General features: G+C 30.9%; 1 protein-coding gene across 5 annotated transcripts in view; it reads left to right on the top strand.

Moving 5' to 3' along the window:
- LOC139810393 (uncharacterized) overlaps nucleotides 1-19,301 on the top strand; it is a 53,647-nt gene extending 34,346 nt beyond the window's left edge. For 2 of the 5 annotated variants that reach the window (XM_071773908.1, XM_071773906.1), the window contains exons 2-9: nucleotides 8,183-8,443; nucleotides 10,612-10,704; nucleotides 14,530-14,710; nucleotides 17,072-17,206; nucleotides 17,387-17,538; nucleotides 17,993-18,353; nucleotides 18,486-18,675; nucleotides 19,003-19,301. In XM_071773908.1, coding sequence (XP_071630009.1) covers nucleotides 8,183-8,443; nucleotides 10,612-10,704; nucleotides 14,530-14,710; nucleotides 17,072-17,206; nucleotides 17,387-17,538; nucleotides 17,993-18,353; nucleotides 18,486-18,675; nucleotides 19,003-19,163 — 1,534 coding nt within the window. In that variant the 3' untranslated portion in view covers nucleotides 19,164-19,301. Of the gene's footprint in view, nucleotides 1-4,592; nucleotides 4,831-8,182; nucleotides 8,444-10,611; nucleotides 10,705-14,529; nucleotides 14,711-17,071; nucleotides 17,207-17,386; nucleotides 17,539-17,992; nucleotides 18,354-18,485; nucleotides 18,676-19,002 lie in introns of those variants that run through there. The other 3 variants (XM_071773910.1, XM_071773907.1, XM_071773909.1) reach the window with 3 other exon arrangements.
- The last annotated feature ends 26 nt before the right edge of the window (nucleotides 19,302-19,327 follow it).

Genomic DNA, 19,327 nt, shown 5'->3' with positions numbered 1-19,327 from the left:
GCATGTTAATAAATGAGTTAATATAATAATAATAATGAGTGTTATGTCTAACTAGTGTTGTAGTCCACTATATCCAAGTATAGTATATCAACGAAACTTTTTTATATCGTTCTCAACGTTTTAATTAAAGACTTTGGAATTACTTGCCCTTACGTTGAAAATTTAATTAACTTTCGCGATGGATTTAATTAACTTTCCAAGGTAGCAATTCATAACAAATTAATTCACATCGCAATTCCGCTGTAGTGAGAGCGACTAAGAGATAATTATTCTGTTTCTTTCATCGAGGTCGCTTCGTGTATTGACGATTGCGTAATAACGTCTCGAACGGGCATTTTTGTTACAGCGATAATGTTGATATCTCACGGATTTTTTAAGTGCGAGAGTCGCACCTTTCGAGTCATAGCGACCTCGTGGATTAAATTACTATGTATCTGTAATGATCGTACCGGAAACTGACTGTGATGCCGTTGATCGTGTCATCCTTGTGCACGCAATGCATCATTCAATGTGTAAAAATATGAACAATGTGCATTGGATAAAACATATTTTTTATTACATGAAACATTTTTCTTTGAGTCATTATATTTTTGTTTATAATACATTGCTTAAAGTTCATAGAAGCACATTTTTGCTTTATTTTTATTTTACTATTACGATAATATATAGTATGTATGTGTAGATATCGGTTGCATTATACATCAATATTAATCAATTCAAATTTAAAATATAATTAATTTATTAATTAAGTAATATTTTATGTTACTTATTAACATTTTTCTTCTAAAGAAATATAATTTTTTTGTGTAAAAAAATAATTAAAATCGGTTAACTAATATATCTACTAATCGATTTAACTGAGCTTTAATTAAATATTGATTAAAAATGGTCCTTTTAACTAATTGTAAGAAGAAAATTTGTGAATATAAATAATTTATTTTATTGTTTAAATTGTACTTCATTATATTCTTTTCTTATACGGGCATTTAATTAAAAAATTATTAAATTATTTCATAAGCGAACCAAGTTTAAAGTTCAATTTTTTAAACAAATTTTTATTTTATCAGATATTAACTAAATTAATTTAAGTGACAATTTTCAACAAATTTAAAATCTGATATGTATTTAAATAAATGCTAAAAATAAGAAAATTAACATTTTTTTGTTAAATGTAAAATGTTTTGTTAAATTAAATTGACTCGAGTTCAAGAGTCCGTAATTGAATAGAACTCTAATTTTGAGTATAGAACTTCTATCATGCAAATTTCCTCGCAGAGTTGTAATAAACACCGAAATTACGCAGTGCCATTAAAAACTTTTCCAAATCGATACAACGATCTACTTTCCAAGCAATTAAGAGATTCGTCGGGCGATTTGCGAAATCGCTAGCATGGCTTCGCAAATCGTTCCGCTGCTTTTACGCGTGACTTCAGCAGTTGATAAAAATCCGTGCTGCAAGAGTTTAGACAGGTTTTTCGCGATGCTATTTTACGTAATCGCGTTTTATCACCCGCCACTGGCACTAAAATGAGCCGGTTATTATACAGTTTTGTTCGTGTTCCGCGTTTCTACTGACAACCTACGACATTGTGATGCAGATTTACGGTGCATGGTTGCCAGCTAACCTGACTCGACCTTGAACGAACGCCGATACTCCGTTTCGTGTGCATTGCTAGTGAATTATGCAACGCTTGCTTTATCAACCCTTGAATGCAAACGAGGACACGAAGCGTTTGTATAGCAATTTATTGTACTGCTTCAGTTAATATTATAGCACAAAAATACGTTTCTCTTTTGTTAAAATACATAGAAAAATTAAGTTTTAATAAGCGAACTTATCTGTCTATTAGACATATTTCAATATTATGTGTCCTACAATATATCTTTCCGTAAAATCTCAGACGATTGTTCTTTTCGTCTAACAATAAGTAAATTGTTACAGGGTTTCTTTTTAATGGAAATTATTGATATCAAAACTCTAAACGTTTTCCTTATTATACGTATATAATAAAATATTCGAAGATAATATCAAACGCATCGAAGGTTGGCAAAAAATTAACTATACGTGTATCGAAGAATAACAGTTTGATTTGAAGGTTGCGATGATGTAATGAAGATAAGTCTGATGGACGACGATCACATGGTTGCGACGGATCGATCGACAGGGGCTGTTATTGAGATTGTTGCAATAGTTTCTTTCTCGGTAGACAACGAAGAAATGGCTATTTTTCGAGTACAAATGAAAGTAGCGTGTGAACCCAGAGTCTGTCTTCTCGACCGGAAATGGCTCGTCCTTTTTACACGTTTCGTAAGGCTTCTTGTTGTCCTTTTGTTAGTTGGTCGCTCTGATAATCTGCACGCTCGAGTGTTTCGCCTGTTATGCGAGCGTGTGGCCGCGCACCGGCACGTGCCGTACTTATAAATTAAATTCGTCGATAAATCCTTCAGATAACGAGAGTCACGGGAATGAATACAATATAGCGTCTGTTTCACTGCTACAGTTTTTATACGTGAAAGTCATACGCTAGCTTAAAGATATAAGATAAAATAAGATCACGGCGAAATTTTAAATTGGAAAGAGAGTGAAAGAGATAATTAAAAATATTTAGTGCTTTGAACAAGTTTAAGAAATTAATTAATAAACAACAAGTATTTGAAAAACAGAAAGCGCAGTCTTGTAATTTAAAATACAATTTATTCTTTCAGACTAATTATAATAAAATCTACTAAATGATATAAACTATTTATCACATAAGTTTGTACAAATTAATTTAATTATTGAATTCTTTTAATTATTTAAAGATATTTAAAATTATAGTTATAGTTAAAATAGAGTGTGAATTACATATATAAAACTCTCTTATATCATAAATTCTTATATAAATTATTTAATATTAAAACTTTTTAACTTTACAATTGGTCAAATCTTTTATATCTTTCAATTTAATATGATGTAATACTGAATCAATTAGAAACCATAGAAAGCTATGGAGAAGTTATAACACAAGTGTTACGTAAATTATTTCAACATCGTCAAAATATCTATTAAGTAATTTTTTATTTAAAAAATTGTCACTAAAGATCACAATAAGTGCGCATACAACTTTTACTGGAAGCCTTCCGCCAAAAAAAACTATAAATTATTGTATTACGTATTCAATGACATCTACAATGATAGATTTACTGGTAGGTGTAGCTGCATAAAGACTGTCAACTGCTAAACAAGATGCTTTTGCAGTTGCCAGTTGCTAATGTGGACCAACGGCTTGATCTCTTCCGAAAAACGGAGCTCAGTTTCTTTGCACGAAAGCTCCCTGCGTTAATTTCTCGTGCGGGGTGGGAGGTGCAGTTTGAAATATAAAATTCCTAGCTATTATCAGACGAACTCGAACCCGATTCCTCGCGGTTGCCAAGTCTATAGCGCTTTACCACTAAACCACGCACTGCCACTCGCAAGTAATATATAAATATTATTATATGTTTAGAAATTTTGGAACTAAATAAACAAATATACATATATTACATCTCTCTACACTCTATAATGGAGAAATTACTATCTCTTTTACATCATTTGTGAAATTACTTAAAATTAAACAAAATTTATTTAGACTTAATTAAATTAAATCTGAATAATCTGATTAGATGAGTACACTTACAGTGAATATGGGATCGTGATTTTTAGCAGCAGTTTTATTGATATTTATGTTTAAATGTTTAGCAGTAATTTATGAAAATGTAAATTCTATATTTTACAATATTACTCGATAGCGTTACACGCTCGAGATCAATGCGCTTCTACTCTCGAATCGAGCAAGAGGACGACACCGTGTTGTTCCAGAGCAGTGATTCCGGTCAGCCGGAATAGCGGTACACGCTTGGCCGTACGTCTTCGTTCTCGAATTATTATGTTGCTTTCTGCGAGGTGCACAGTAGCACGCTTTGTCGCGAAAGCGGAAGAAACTTATACGCATCATGCACGAATCCATTTTTTAGTGCCATTTCGCGGCCTTTCTTCTTCGTCATACATCTATATTGTATATATATATATAAATAAGACTTTACAAATAAGTTTTATTTCCGTAATTTACAATCTGTAAAATATAGAACGTGATTATATAGGTATATATATATAGGTATAACTAAATCACGTTCTATATTTTACAGATTGTAAATTACGGAAATAAAACTTATTTGTAAAGTCTTATTTTGCGAATTAAATTGCATAATGTTTATTTTATATATATTATAGAATGAGTTTCATCAACAGACAAATGTTTTCTTTCCAAATTTCGCGAAAGTATGACTCGCTTTCGAAAATAGTGTTTTGCATCTTTTTCGAAACGCTTAATAAAAGTTATTAGATTTGTTTCGTAGCTATATAAAAAAAATTGTTTACACATTTAATATTTGTTGTCGATAATTTTCGTCGAAGAGTAGCTCGAATGAACGGCAGTTCGCAGCTCGTGGCCTGTCGAGGGAGACCCGCAGAAATCATGCGCGTTTATGAACGTGCATGATTCCGTCGAAGCGCGCGAGCAGTGCAGCGCGGTGCAGCGACGCGATACAGCGTACCGCCGCCGCCGCAGCTGCGTCGGATAGTTGGTCGAGGCATGTGCGCCGAGTAACGGCTAATTGGCCACCTTTCCTCTCCGGGAGAGGAACCGTCTCTCTCATTTCGCTGTCCTGGCCGACGTGCCAGTTTTGTTCGTTCTGTCGTGCGGCTTATACCGAGTATAGTTGGAGCCCCGATGCCGCGTGAGAACACCATGGTGTCCTACCGGAGATTTTGTTAAAAACGACGTTTCTGTGAAATCGAGCACTATTTGCATCGTAAGTCATCGTCATTATAGTCTTTTTCTTCTTCTTCCTCTTTAATGGTAAACTGAAGCAAGATAATTCTGTGATATTTTTTGTAATTTACATAATAAGAATAGGCATCCATAAAACGGTAAACGCACGCATTTATTACAGTTTTTGAAAAAACGTTATATATTATTTTAGTTCTGGACGCGGAAGAGAAATAATAAGAAATTACAAGGAGTAATTTTTATAATCGTGAACATTGTAAGTTTTGAGATATGAAATCTTTGCTTCTCTATGATGGTCAGTCATGAATTCGTGTGCGGATTTGCAACCGCGAAAAGTGCCTCGCTCCGAATTGACCGCGAGTGATCGCCGTGAAAGTGCATCGAACAAGAAGTCTAATTGTGCGCGCCGGGCTTTTATTAACGTAATTCACCGAGCCATTATTTATCGGAAGTCACGAACTTTTTTTGTAGGAAAAAAACTTAACAATGGTCCAAGAATTTTCGAATATATGCGTTTAATAAACAGGTTTCTGGCATAAGTTGGCCTGAAATATTATTTTTGCGTTAATATTGACATTTTATATTCTTTAATGACATTAGAGAAATCGAGCAATTTTGGAAAGATATTAGAAAAAATGATTCTTTAGCGAATCGTCTAGGTAATGATCTGTCTTTTGAAGACATTTCTTCAGCCTTAGAAGAACCAATGTTGTCTTTAGTTCTTTATTCTACTCGAAACGAAACTTTATTGAGAGGTGCAAAGGTATACTTTTAATAAAAAGCAAATATATAAATAGCTGACTGACATTTATATCTGCGTCGCTAGTATCAAGCATAAAATAATAAAAATTTGAATAAAAAGAAAGATTTTTAATTTTTATTTCAAGATAGACATTTCAGGTTTAATCGCGATGTCCTGTAATAATAATGTGAAATGTATATACATCTTTTTAGTGGTATGTACAATTATATCGTCGACTATACTTTTGCCTCTCGCGTAGTGTTTCTCAACTTCTTTATCAAATTCCACGAATTTTTGTTAAAATTTGCACATAACTTCTTTTGCAGTCATATTTTCTTCCTTCATTGATTCTGAGCAATGCTGTCTAGAAACGAAATGCTCCCGATAGAAAACAGCTATGAAGAAATAAATAAGTTTAATGAAAAATGTTTTATTCAATTTTTTAAAATATACATTAAAGTTGAACAAAAACAAAAAATAAAAATATTAGAACAGTATTTTTAACATCTACATATTTAAATATTCGGAAAAGAAGAAAATAAAACAGCATTATTATTAAAATGGTTCAATTATCTCTTATAAGGAAAATTTATTCGCGATGAAGAGTTAAGATGGGTTAACGAGGGGATACTTTAGACGTGATAAGAGGGAGATCTTCCTTATACTTACTGTTAACGTGCATACTGCAGTTTAATCGTCCGACTAATCCATAGTTTCGCACACAAATGACGATTTGCGTCGAAAGGAAATTTTGTTCTAGTTATTCCGTTCTAGTAACAACCAGTGTTAACTTCGACCAGGTCATATCTTTGTAAAATTCGTCAACATAACATTTTAATTGTAACAATGGCACTGCATTATACTGCATTAATGTGAAATAGGATTGTTTATAAGATTTCGAAAAATTAAGGTTTTATTTTCTAATAATTTTTATAACATTTTATGTTAAGTAAAATTTTCATTGACTGCAATTTTTTACAGTAATTATTAAGTTTTTAATAATTAAGTTTTAAATTTAATAAGCAGCTCTGAAGTTTTAATCATATTAAAGTAGATTGTTCGATTAGAATACATTTTATAGTTGATTAATAAAATACGTTAATTCTTAATAATTCTAAAGTGTATGATGAAAATTTTTGCGTAGAAAAATTTTTTACCCGAAATATTTGCACTTTGTTTATAAATTTTACGTAAGTATATTGAATAAAATGAGCTGTCGATGTAACGGAATTCAAGCATGTGATATTAATAGCTTTTATATAAAAAGAGAAAATGTAAGTATCATTACTACTTAAAATAATAATAGTGTCGCTATCGGTTTTTGTAGATGATTTAATTCTCCTCGATACTAACCTGTTGCCTCCGGATATAAAGTGTTATTTGTTTGCGATATGCGTCAACGAGTAGGGAGACCAAGATACTAATTTACACGCGTATGAAAGCCCAGAAACGTTCGAAGAGAAGGCGATTAATAATTAAAGTCACCAGCAATTGACGTTATAATTGCGTGTATCGCTAAGAACCGGTTTATAACATATGTTGTGATCGTTGATCACGAAAAGGAAACGGTATAGTGACGATTTATTGGTTCTTCTACTTAAGTCAGTTATTTAATGCATACTGTTTTGCAGCTGATGATGCATTTATACGTTGAAAAATATATGGTATGCAACCGTTATGTTGAAATAAGTGGCGTATCATGACACTCGAATAAAATAACAGTTAAGAAATAAAAATAATAGCAATTTGAACAGTAAAAAAGTAAAGATACTTACACACAAATTTTATATAATATATATGTGTGCATTAGGGTGTGTTATTTTGACTCACTTTAAGAGACTTTTTTTTTAGATCGTTAAATTTTCTACAAAAATATGTATTGATTATTTCATAATTTTTGATAGTCGATATGATACAAAATTCATAAGAAGCAAAAACAAGTTTTATAAAATTTATCAAACTTTAACTTTGAATATCTTTTGAACGGTTGAATTTATGAAAAAATGATAAGAGATCTTTTTTGTAGAGCGGTAAATTTACTACAAAAATCTATGTAGAGCAATGCTGTATTACTGTTTGTTAGATAGTTATAAAATTTTTTCTATTTTACTAAATGAAAAATAAAAAATCGCGATGAGCGACTTGTTAATATTAATATTAAGTGCTCAAACTTTAATAGGTATCTTATTTTACCTTTCTGCAAGTATATATGTTATTCGTGAAATGAAAAAAAAAGTTGCTCCAAAATGGCACACCCTAGTGTGCATATACATATATTTTAATTTAATTAAACATTATAATATTGTAATATCTGTAATCTGTTTCATGTACGCAATACGTTCATATATTTTTATTCATCAAAATATGCAAAAACGTTGATTATGTATTAATTAGAAATTAATTATATATTAGAATTATAACAAAATATATACAATAATTAAAATCTAATAACAGATATGTAATATTTTAAAGTATAGGATATATTTTTCAGTTTTAATTAATGAAAATTATAACTGTATGATTATATCATTGATATTTAGTATAGCAATGTCTAAATTATTATTTAGATTTTCAATTATATTGCATGCAGATATTAATACGCTATTAATTATTATAATCATTTATGTTACAGGTCTCCGCGAATCGGAGGTCCTCTTTCGCAATCACTGGCTATGATTCCTCCAACTATGCACGGACATGAGTTTAATCAACCCTCGTCAAGGGTAGTTATGGTCCGTAAAACGGATCAAAGGACATTCAGTAAAGGAAGACGAGGTGGTGAGCCTCTTTTGGAAACTGTTACCAGGGAAACCGTTGAACTCTTTAATGGTGGTCGAGCCGAAAGGAAATACACTTCCGAAACGAGGGACATCGTTACACCGAAGTCTAGCAGGTTTGACGGTTTTCCAATTATTAGCGTTAAGTATTATATACAGATATACTAAAATAGTAGACTTTTTCTGTTACATTAATTATTTATGTTTATAAACGACATAAATTAACAAGACACCTTAAACTTAAATTAGATTGTGAAATACGATAACGTATTGAGTAATGTTTTACTAGAGAGATTTTGAAATATTATATTTTAATATTTTACTCAACGCAATAACTTTTATTATTAAAATATGTAAATTATTGTTCTTAATATTTAAAGAATATTATTAGCTTTTATACATATTGTTTAACATTTTCCATTCGCACTGTTTTAAATTTTAAAAATAAATAAAAATTTATAAAATTTGATTACATATGTATTCATAACAAGAACAGGGTTTTAAAATTATTTTCTGGTACTATATAGTTTAATAGACATTAACCTATCAATAAACATAATAAACAACGCTCGAAATACGTATAACAAGTAAAATTAAGATGTATTTTACGGTATATATCAAAGTTTGAAATTACATAGGTCGGCAAGTACCGATTTAGATAATATGATAAATGGTTTTTCAATGATAATTAATAATTATATTTTGATTGTTATATATCATTGCTTCCTTTTTTGACTAAAAACATAAAAGCAGAAAAAAGTGAATTAAAGCAATTGCTACGTGTATTGAAGCAAATGTATTATTTGTAAAATTATATTTGCAGAAAATGAAATTGATACTTTTCAAAAACTATATCGTGCGCGCAAAATATATTAATATGATATAAATATATTCTAATTTATATTACAATTATAAAATGTGCAATATATATAAAATTGAAATATATTGGAATATCGTATAAAAAGTAAACTTAAAATTTTATTTTGTCACTTAATTTTACATTAGAATTGATCTAAATATTAGAAGCGAATAGACAATTTAAAACAATACTGAAATAAATGCATGTTGTAGTATATTTATAACAAATTGATATTATATATATCTGTCATACTATTAGTCCTGCGTGTTAGCGAAATGTTTCTTTGTTGTACGTGATTGGAAGTGCATTTCCTTCTTACACAAACGTGTACCGGAAACTTGTTACATGGTTTGAAGTGGACAAAACTTGACCTGTCGTAAAATCAGCTGTCTCGCGTTTCAGTCCCTTTCTCTTGGTTCGTATATATATGTACAGGGTGTTCCAAGTTTGCTGTCTTTTTCTTATTTTATCTCTAGAAATTTTATTTGCAATTAATAGGTAAAAATTAAAATATTAAAGCTTAAACTAATAATAGACGATAGTTTTTTCCGAATCTTAAGAAAAATTCAATATTAATATAGGACAGTAAACTCTTGATATATACATCTGTATTCTATGGAAAGGTATTCCGAGAGAAACCGCAGACCGCAAGTTTTCAATTATCTCGTATGCTAAAAGCGGAAGAGCGACTTGTTCTTTCGTTTCGGTTAATCTTAAAGCCTACGTGCGAAGAATCTGTGAAATGTCGTATGACATTTAGCAGGTTCTCTACATTCTTACGGAGCAATTAATTTCTCTCAGCACTCTCTCGCGAGTAATGTTGGGAATCGAAACAACTTTGGTTTTCAATAGAATGTAGGATTACATAATGCGATACATCACCGAAGAAACCTATGCTTTTAAGAATACAATTTTTGTACACAAAACGTTATATAAAAGAATTACTATAACTTATCAATTGATTCTTTGATCAATTTGGCATTTTTTACAAATATTTAATTAAGATCATGTTTTATTTTTTAATGTTATATTATTTTTATATTATTCTTTAGTATTATATTGAGTATACCTAAAAATAGAATAGAATTTTATTAGAATTCTAATAAAATAACTATACGTGAAGTTAAATGAGAGAGAAAGATAATTTTCTGTTGATTACTTGTTTCTTTAATGTTGAAAATGCTTATATTTTCAACAATATTTCCACGTTGCTAAGATTCATAATTCAAAGAATAATCAATAATGTAATATAATATTTGACAGATAACTCTATTATTGCCTTAAACCTTCGGAGTTTTCGTCATTATCATTGTCGAGCATTAAGCTCTCCGAAGTTTATGAAATTTTATCGTGAATTTTTGGTCTTATTTCTAACATTATTTACACGAGAAGTGAGAATACATATACAATTTAACATTTCTCTAGTGTAAGTCGTTGCTCTTGTAGTATGCCATCGCTCAGCGTGCACGGAACGAAAAAGAAGGTGGTCGGTTTTGTCGATCAAGTGTCACCTGACAGGTATATTGCCTATGCGGCACAAACTTGCAGTTTAACCAAATCCCGATTCCAGTGAAGCGAGAGTAAGCATGTGAAAGACAGACTTGCCGCGAACACGACACCGATAGCATTTTGCCAGTGTGTTTTGTTGCTTATTGTCAGATGTTTTCTGAAACTTCACTAGGATCGGTAAGTGGTCCTAGTTCACTAGCGTAGGTGGCACATAGAAAGCAGAGCGACAGCTGAAAGTTCGCGTGCTTACGATACGTTCAAACGAGTCGCAAGAAGATGGCAATTCTGTAAGGATACTGTAAATTACCGGCTTTCACGATAGCGTAACAGGATGATAATGTTCATTAGCCAGGAATGAGATTTATCCGTTGCTGAGTTAAATTGAAAGTATGATCGAGAATCTCTTGGAGGCTGTAAAATATATTATAGGTATGCGCGTTTCTCTTTATATTATTATTATTTTTATTGATACCTCTCTTATTTGGTAATAGTAGTTTTCAAATCAATATGTTATCATTTGTAATTTTTAAATTTGGTAGGTATAATATTTGGTGTAACTCTTATTAACAATTATCTTAAGAAAATAGTTTTTTATCATAAGACAAATTGAAAATATGAAAATGCTATACACAATCGCATACAAAGTTGCGCAGGCAAAATATATATTATTTACTTTGATTTATAATTAAGATAGGCTTCTAATCTGTATTAGTATAATTTTTTAAGAGAGCATATAATTTTATCCTAATTAGAATTTATAAATGATTTTGAGTAGTTTTGTTTAAATATGGTTAAAATTATATAGCGCCATTTGTACATATGCTGTCAAGTTTGTGAGAAAAAATTCACTTGGATCATTTACATAAAAGATTAATCGCTGCGAGGTTCGTATTGTCGGTATTAAATTCTTATCGAAGAGGAATCGTTGCTTGACGTACCCGTATGCAATTTCGCCCACGCAAGCGGCGTGGTCGGGAAAAACTTTCGTGCAACTCGTTTGAATGAGTAAAACACAATGCTATAAGGTATAAAAATGAGATGGAAGAAATATGAAATAAAATACTGCATGCCTTAAGTTCAACAAGCGATTGAATGTTACACATTTTTGTGAATTATATCTCAAAGGCATAAACTATAACAAAGAACCTTATTCTTATCTTATTCTTATCTAATTTAAATATTTTTATCAATATTTTGAGAATTATTCATAAAACATCGTTTAATCTAAAAAATTACAAGAACAAGGCTTTATTGTATTTAAGTAAAAATTAGTTCAAAACTTTAAAAAATATTTTATTAACATTTTATTATAAAATATAAATAAGTGCTGTATTTTATTGTAGTCAGGCTCTTATAGCATTTTGGAGACTTACAATTGTCTCCTTCCTCTGGGCGCGATATAACAAAAAAAACGACAACCTTTCTTTTGCGGTGACCGTGGCCGTGGACGCGTCGCAAAGGCTCGTATAGGAAGAAGGAAGTACGAGCCGTGCTCGCGTAAAGGCGTATTGTGACGATATACGTAGATGAGCACGATGAAGTGTTCGCTATTTCGCGTGATCTGTAACGGGGTCCAGTAAAGACTTTGGAATTTTCAGCTCTTTCTTGGCTTTCTGATGTAACATCTTTCGGCTGAATACCGAAATTGTTCGAATTTTTAATAAAATTTATTTAAGCGTTTAAAGCAAAGCGGTTTTCTTACATTTAAATGTTTGATTCACATGCAGAAATGATAGAAAATAATGTTAATTAATATTGGTTAATTTTTTTATAATATATAAGTAAGTGGATATTCTCTCATTACACTTTGTTTTACATAAATGCACACAGCTATTCAGTTAAAATTTATATCTAATTAAATCTTCTCGCGTGCGCCAGACTTTTCTAAAAACTTTTTAAGATTTATATTTTAAGCAGTTTTTGTTCTAAATATGTTCTTATGCCATTTGGTGTTCTGTGCGTGCATTCGTCAATAAACAGATGTCAGATTGCGAATTACTTGAAACCTGTTAAACGCACATAAAATATTCTCAGAACTTTCTGTTCATAATATGGCTACTTAATATAAACATAATAATAAATAAATAGGTTCAATTCGACGAATAATATCTGCAAGCTTCTGAAAACGTACCTATCTTTAAATCGAGGCAAAATTATACAACATAATTCACAACGATCGTTTTCTGCGGTGCATCCGTATGCATCCTAATGCGAAGTTAACTACACAGTCCGGCAAAATTGCTATTCATTAGTCAATGTGCAATTTTGCATGGAACGATCATGGATTTGCATTATAAGTGTATAATGACTGGATATCTACGTCGTCGTGGGGATTGTTTACATGGGCAAACACAGTATTCAGCCTGTCGTAAAATATTTTAGATTTTAGAGAACTAGATTAGAGACACCGTTGTAATTACACAGTGCTCTTAGATACCTTAATTCATGTTCAATCGCTTTGATTCATTGCACATGCCATAATGGTTGTCTATATAATCTTACAATTAAGATCATATTAATTGCACATGGTAATTTCATCGGCTTTCCTGCTTGCTCTCTTTTCATCGAGATACAAAAGGACAGACTGTTTGTAATCTTGTACCTTACAAGTATTATATTTATGCTTTATGTATTAACGCAAATAATTTATGCCAATAAAAAAAAGAAACATATTGATCGTAATAGTAGATTGTTGATTTAAAAATAATTGAATAATATTTGTTTCATATAATTCGCGTTTTTGAGAAAAATTATCAAAAAAGTAACGATATTTCTTAAACAAGCAGTAGTGTAATAAAATAAAAATTTACAATTAAAAATAAGGCATATAATTTTAAATTGTGATTTATTACACTTTTGTTATAAAAATATTTATATTATTTACATAATCCTTTTGATACATTTCGATTCACGAAACTCAATATCAATTTAATGTCAATGTCATCACTTATCACTGGGTTACAGGATCAGAGAAGAAGATGCAAATTACATCGATCACGATATATAAAATTTTTAAAGTAAACTAGTAAAAATTTTAATTAAATTTTTTTTATTTTAGAATTCTTAGATTTTTTACACTATATGATAATATATTTTATTATACTTATAATAATTTAAAATAATCTTTGATTTGGCTACTAGGCTTATTGTAAAAAAAATTTACGTACTTTTATATATATATATATATATATATATTTCAACAAATACTATTTATTACTTATTTAAGTTTTGTTATTTTAATAAAAATTCCTTTTACAACCAATTTTTTAATATTTTATGATGAATTAATTTTCCTTTTGATAATTAAATTAATGAAGTTATAATAATATCTATTTATTTTTATGTGTATTAGTATTATGTGTATTGTTTCATACAATTTTCTTTATTATTTGTATTATATCTTCAATTGATTTTAAGAATATCTGAGTTGTGTACGTGTATTTATGTGATACTATTAACCTATAAGTGATCACAAATCTGTATACCTATTTCATGTACTTTACATATATGTTGTGTCATGTACTTCACATATATTTCAAAAGTTTTACTCTTAATTATAAATAACTACTGTCAAAACAATTTTAACGATTTTCTTTTGTATAAATTTCTATAGAGCTCCTAAAATAGCTAAGTTAATTGTACAGAAATTCTTAAAGCACATTTAATCCAAATAAAATTCACATTTGCTCATATAAAAGCTTCTAGTGCAAAGGATTTCAATAAATTCGATCTGCTTATTTAAAGCGTTCAGTGTTCATGCGTCCACTATGTTGTCTGGAGCAAAAAGGAGCGCTATGTATTTCTTCGTACACCGTGTAATCGGTCTACTTTCAGGTCGAGGACAGACTCGGTAAGATCGAAGTCTCCGTTGACGGCATCGCCAGCATCACCGGGTCCATTGTCGAATTCCTTGCACGGCAGTTTCCACGGCAGTCTAGGAAGCGATGGCATGTCTTGCAGCAGCGCTAGATCTTCCTCGGCCTCTCCCGATTCCGCAAGATATTCGTCCTCACAGGTATTGACATCTATTGCAATGTATTAGCCATGCACTAATATTCCGAAGAGCCAAAAACGCAAATTTAATGAAAATTTGAAGTTACAAAAATTCGAGATAAACGAAATATGCAGAGTTTTAAAATAATTTCAAGGGACGAAGAAACCACACAATGTTCCACGATTTTAAAATTCTAGTCTTGAAAATTTTTATTTCAAATTTTTATTATCTAAACCCTCAAGATTATATTATGTAAACTCTCGCAAAAGAGAAAAATCTAAAAAGTTAAAGTCTGAAAAACTTAAAAGCAATAATATTTATAGACGGTCTAGCACACGTTAAGACGACAGAAATCTTCTTAGTATATCTTCACATAAATGCACAACGCAAACGCTTACGTTGCGTATAAATAAAGGAAAGATAGTATCACGATGCAAATTGCAACGCAACGTAATAAGCAAATAGATCGTGCTACTTATTGTACTACGTGATCTAAACGCGTCTACAGTGTTATACTTTGTAAGAGTCTAGATTTACATCATATATAAATAAATTTTCTTTCTCGGGAAGATAAATCGCGTTGCGATAAGAAGCCGTCTATGTAGAAATAAATATAGTTGTTTCTGTCAGATTCTTGATAATTTTTTTGTTAACAATTTTATCGGATTAGCAATACTGGATGAGTCTAAAAAGGAATCGACATATTTATCTATTGTACGTAAGAAGATGTTCATATATACATATAATTAGAGGCAAATATCCTAATTGATTTGTAAACCTATATAGACTATCTCTTCGGTAGCTAATTTTTCATCAATCGATCTACCTGTAATATCTCTTTATGTTAAGAGTCTTTTGGTTTCAACCTACTTGGTAAATTAGCCAGTTGGAAAGCGTAACTCTTTGACTTTGCGTGCAGTGTGAAAGGAGCCTAAACATCATGTGCTTTGCGGAAAAGTGCATTGCCACCCGCGATGACTCAGGATCGCTCCTTTTTCGAGAGTCACCGTTTACACTGCTCGGATGACCGGTGGATCATTCGGATACGATCGTCCGGCGATCTCGCGCGATGACTATTATAATCCGTCAAAGGTTCAAATTGCACTTCGCGCGTTTGCGGAACCAATTTTTCCGCTCTATTTTCCACGCGCGCGTGTCGTCGCGTTCTCATTCGCTGGACTTGTTCTTCATATACGCGCGGGATGTTTTTGCACTTACGCTAATGGCCTTGCTCACAAAACGGCCAGACGATTTGTAGCGCGAACTGATGTATATTCATCAAAGAGCGAGCTGAATAACCGCTAAGTTTTCAGCCGACTATCTGGCACTAATAACTAGCAATTGTAGGAACTTAAATTGTTTGAATTTTGTTTAAGCTAGCAGTTTCTCCTCCTTTCGTTTCTTCTACAAATGCTCTATTTATATATATATATATATATATATATATATATATATATATATGTCTATTTTATTTTTTTTTTAAAGAAATTTTTAAACATTATTCGGCATCACGGTCTTATGTTATTTGATCGTCCAATATTGGTAATTTTTTTTATCCAATTTATTAAGTCACCGCCTACGTGCAAATTATAGGCAATTAAACAGATGATTGTCGAGAAACTCTGAAACTATCGTCAGTCTGAGTTCCACGATAATTATCGCTGTTTTCGATTGCGATCTCTAATTTAATCATCGGAGTTATATATTTTAAAAAGTTATTTCTTCATTATTTATACCTTAGTCATTTACTACACTCGGTAAATTTTCTCAGCAAGTAAGAGAAATTTAACGAGCGGTCACGCAAACGGAAGTGCGAATAGAAGTTTATCTATGGGCATCCTAATCGCGTAGCAGATAATTGTGATCCTATAGGACGATGGGAAATCGTTTCTGCCGGTCAGTTTTTTCCTGTAGATGGTTTCGCGTTTAAGTTATTAAGGACACTGGCTTTTATCATTTATATCGTTGTATTGCTTACCATGCATTTGCTGCGTTGGCATTGTACTCAATTCGCAATTAAACAATAACATTTGCATTTTTTTCTGATTTTTTGAAGTCCTCAAAATCTTGTGGGGAAGATATATATAATAATACTATTGATATATTGATAAATATTGTATAATTAAAAAAAATGAATTTTTGACATTTACAAATGTTTAAATTTTAAACTTTTACATTTTAAACCTAAGATATAAACAAATTTAATCTAAAGCTTTAATGCAATGTTTGAAAAATGCAAAACGTAGTTTGATTATAATAAAATGTAATTTATGCTTAACTATGATCTTTGTATATATACTCATAGATTTTACTAACAAATCTGCGGATTTATTATTTGATCTTAATCCGTTATATGATGCTCTCTCTCTCTATATGTTGTAGATAACAAAGATTGATACGCGTAAACCGTCTGTGCGCAGATCGGGACCACCGAAGGAATTTATTAACGTCTGCCTCGATACGCATAATTTCTACCGATCGCGGCATGGAGTACCGCCGTTACGACTCAGCAAGCAGGTTACTGTCGATCTTTCTTTTGCAATAAAATCGTAATAAAGTCGCAGCCCTCACTGTGCAACTTCCGAGAAACGAGGAAACCTGATTTTTTTATGCTTGCTTCGTTCTCGGAAGCGTGGAGGGATCTCTGCTGACAACTTTAACGGGAAACGATAAATAACGATGTTGGTTTAATTTTAGCTGTGCAAGACAAGTCAAGACTGGGCTAATATATTGGCTGCTAGAGGTAGATTAGAACACAGGGCAAACATTGACTATGGAGAGAATCTCTATTGCATGTGGAGCTCCAATCCAAAGACTATTGTCGGAGGCGAAGAACCGGTGAATGAATGGTAAGGTTAATTATTGCATATATATTTATTGTTAATGTATATATTATGTTATGTTATATATATGTTTATATATTATATTATATATCATATTACATATTATATTATGGTTGCCACATTATATTATAATATTGAAGTCATATTTAAAATAATTAATATATAATGATGGAAAAAAATATTGTTCTTCTTTAATATATCTACATTTTCATCAACAGAAGATAAAAATCTATTAATTTTTAAATTATTATTTCAAGTATTTAATTACATTTTATTCATGTTGAATTGCCTGACGTAGTCAACTGATTTTTGTATTTAAAACTAACAGATTGAAATTTTTGTGCAGAATATATTTAATACATATAAATCTGCATCACAGATAAATTTTTATTAATATAATATAAGATAATTATATTGTTCTTATTTAAATATAATATGTGGCAATTTTTACCTGTTGTAGGTATGCTGAAGAAGCTCAGCATCAATATGGAAAGGAGCCTACAACACTGAAGACTGGTCATTTTACACAAGTGATCTGGAGGGACAGTACTGAGTTAGGGGTGGGAATGGCTAGAAATCGAAATGGCGAGGTTTATGTTGTCTGTAATTACAATCCCGCTGGGAATTTCTTAGGCAGTTTCACAGACAATGTTCTTCCACCCGTGGATCCTGCAAAACGGATTAATTTTACCGACTTAAAACAACACTATATAGACGAGCAAACGTGGCGGCAAGAAGCATTATTGGTTCATAATGAATATCGAAGAAAACATCGAGTACCAGATTTAAGATTAAGTCCGGAATTAACAGCCGCTGCTAAGGTAATATTTCGGAATATACAATATTATTATAAATTTTATAATTTTATCTGCAATGTATTTTAAATACAACTGACCAAAAATTGTAGCAAATAGCGTAAAAATCAGATGTTATGCATGTTTATTTATCCGTAGGCCTGGGCAAACACGTTGCTAAACACAAATAAACTGATACCTCAATCGTCGTCTCCGTACGGCGAAAACATTTATTCGATGCAGTGTTCCGATCCTAAACTGATCGTTTCTGCACGTGAAGTCATATCAAAGTGGTATTCCGAGAAGAAAGAACATAAATTTGGCATTGAGCCGAAAGTTCTCAACACATGTACGTATCGTATTATTTTCATGTATTTTAATATTATCTCAAGTTCAATAACGAAATAGGAAAAAAAAAAATTAATGGAATGGAAATATTATATATAAAACAGAAATTATACAAAACAAATAAAAAAATCAATTAAAAAAAAAATTTAATTGATTCAATTTCATATTTATTTTGCTATAATAAAATTTATAATATTTATCGTAATTATATATATTAACTTATTTAACAATTTTTTATATTGTAAGAAATAAAATGTTTAAAAAACTTAAAAATTGTGACAAAATTATAATTAAAATATGCTCGCAATAATAGTATTTATTTTTATAGGCCATTTTACGCAAATTGTCTGGAAAAACACAACCGAAATGGGTATTGCTATGGCTAAACGGGATGGTACATGTGTCGTGGTAGCATGTTACCATCCGAGAGGTAATATAGTAGGACAATTCACTGAAAATGTACTAAAGCCTATAAAGAGCGTTTGTTAGCCGGACTCATTTCTATCGATAATGTATTTAAATCCTGTATTTATGTATTGTGCAGAAGAACGAGGTATACGCGTAGTAAATGTACTGTATATACACTTGTGCATATTATACGTATAATAAACATTCCACGTACACATATTTATAACTTCTTGACTTTATTATTT

Source organism: Temnothorax longispinosus, chromosome 3, assembly GCF_030848805.1.
Source record: "Temnothorax longispinosus isolate EJ_2023e chromosome 3, Tlon_JGU_v1, whole genome shotgun sequence".
In the NCBI taxonomy this organism is placed as follows: domain Eukaryota; kingdom Metazoa; phylum Arthropoda; class Insecta; order Hymenoptera; family Formicidae; genus Temnothorax; species Temnothorax longispinosus.
This window is presented reverse-complemented; position numbering and strand designations above follow the sequence as displayed.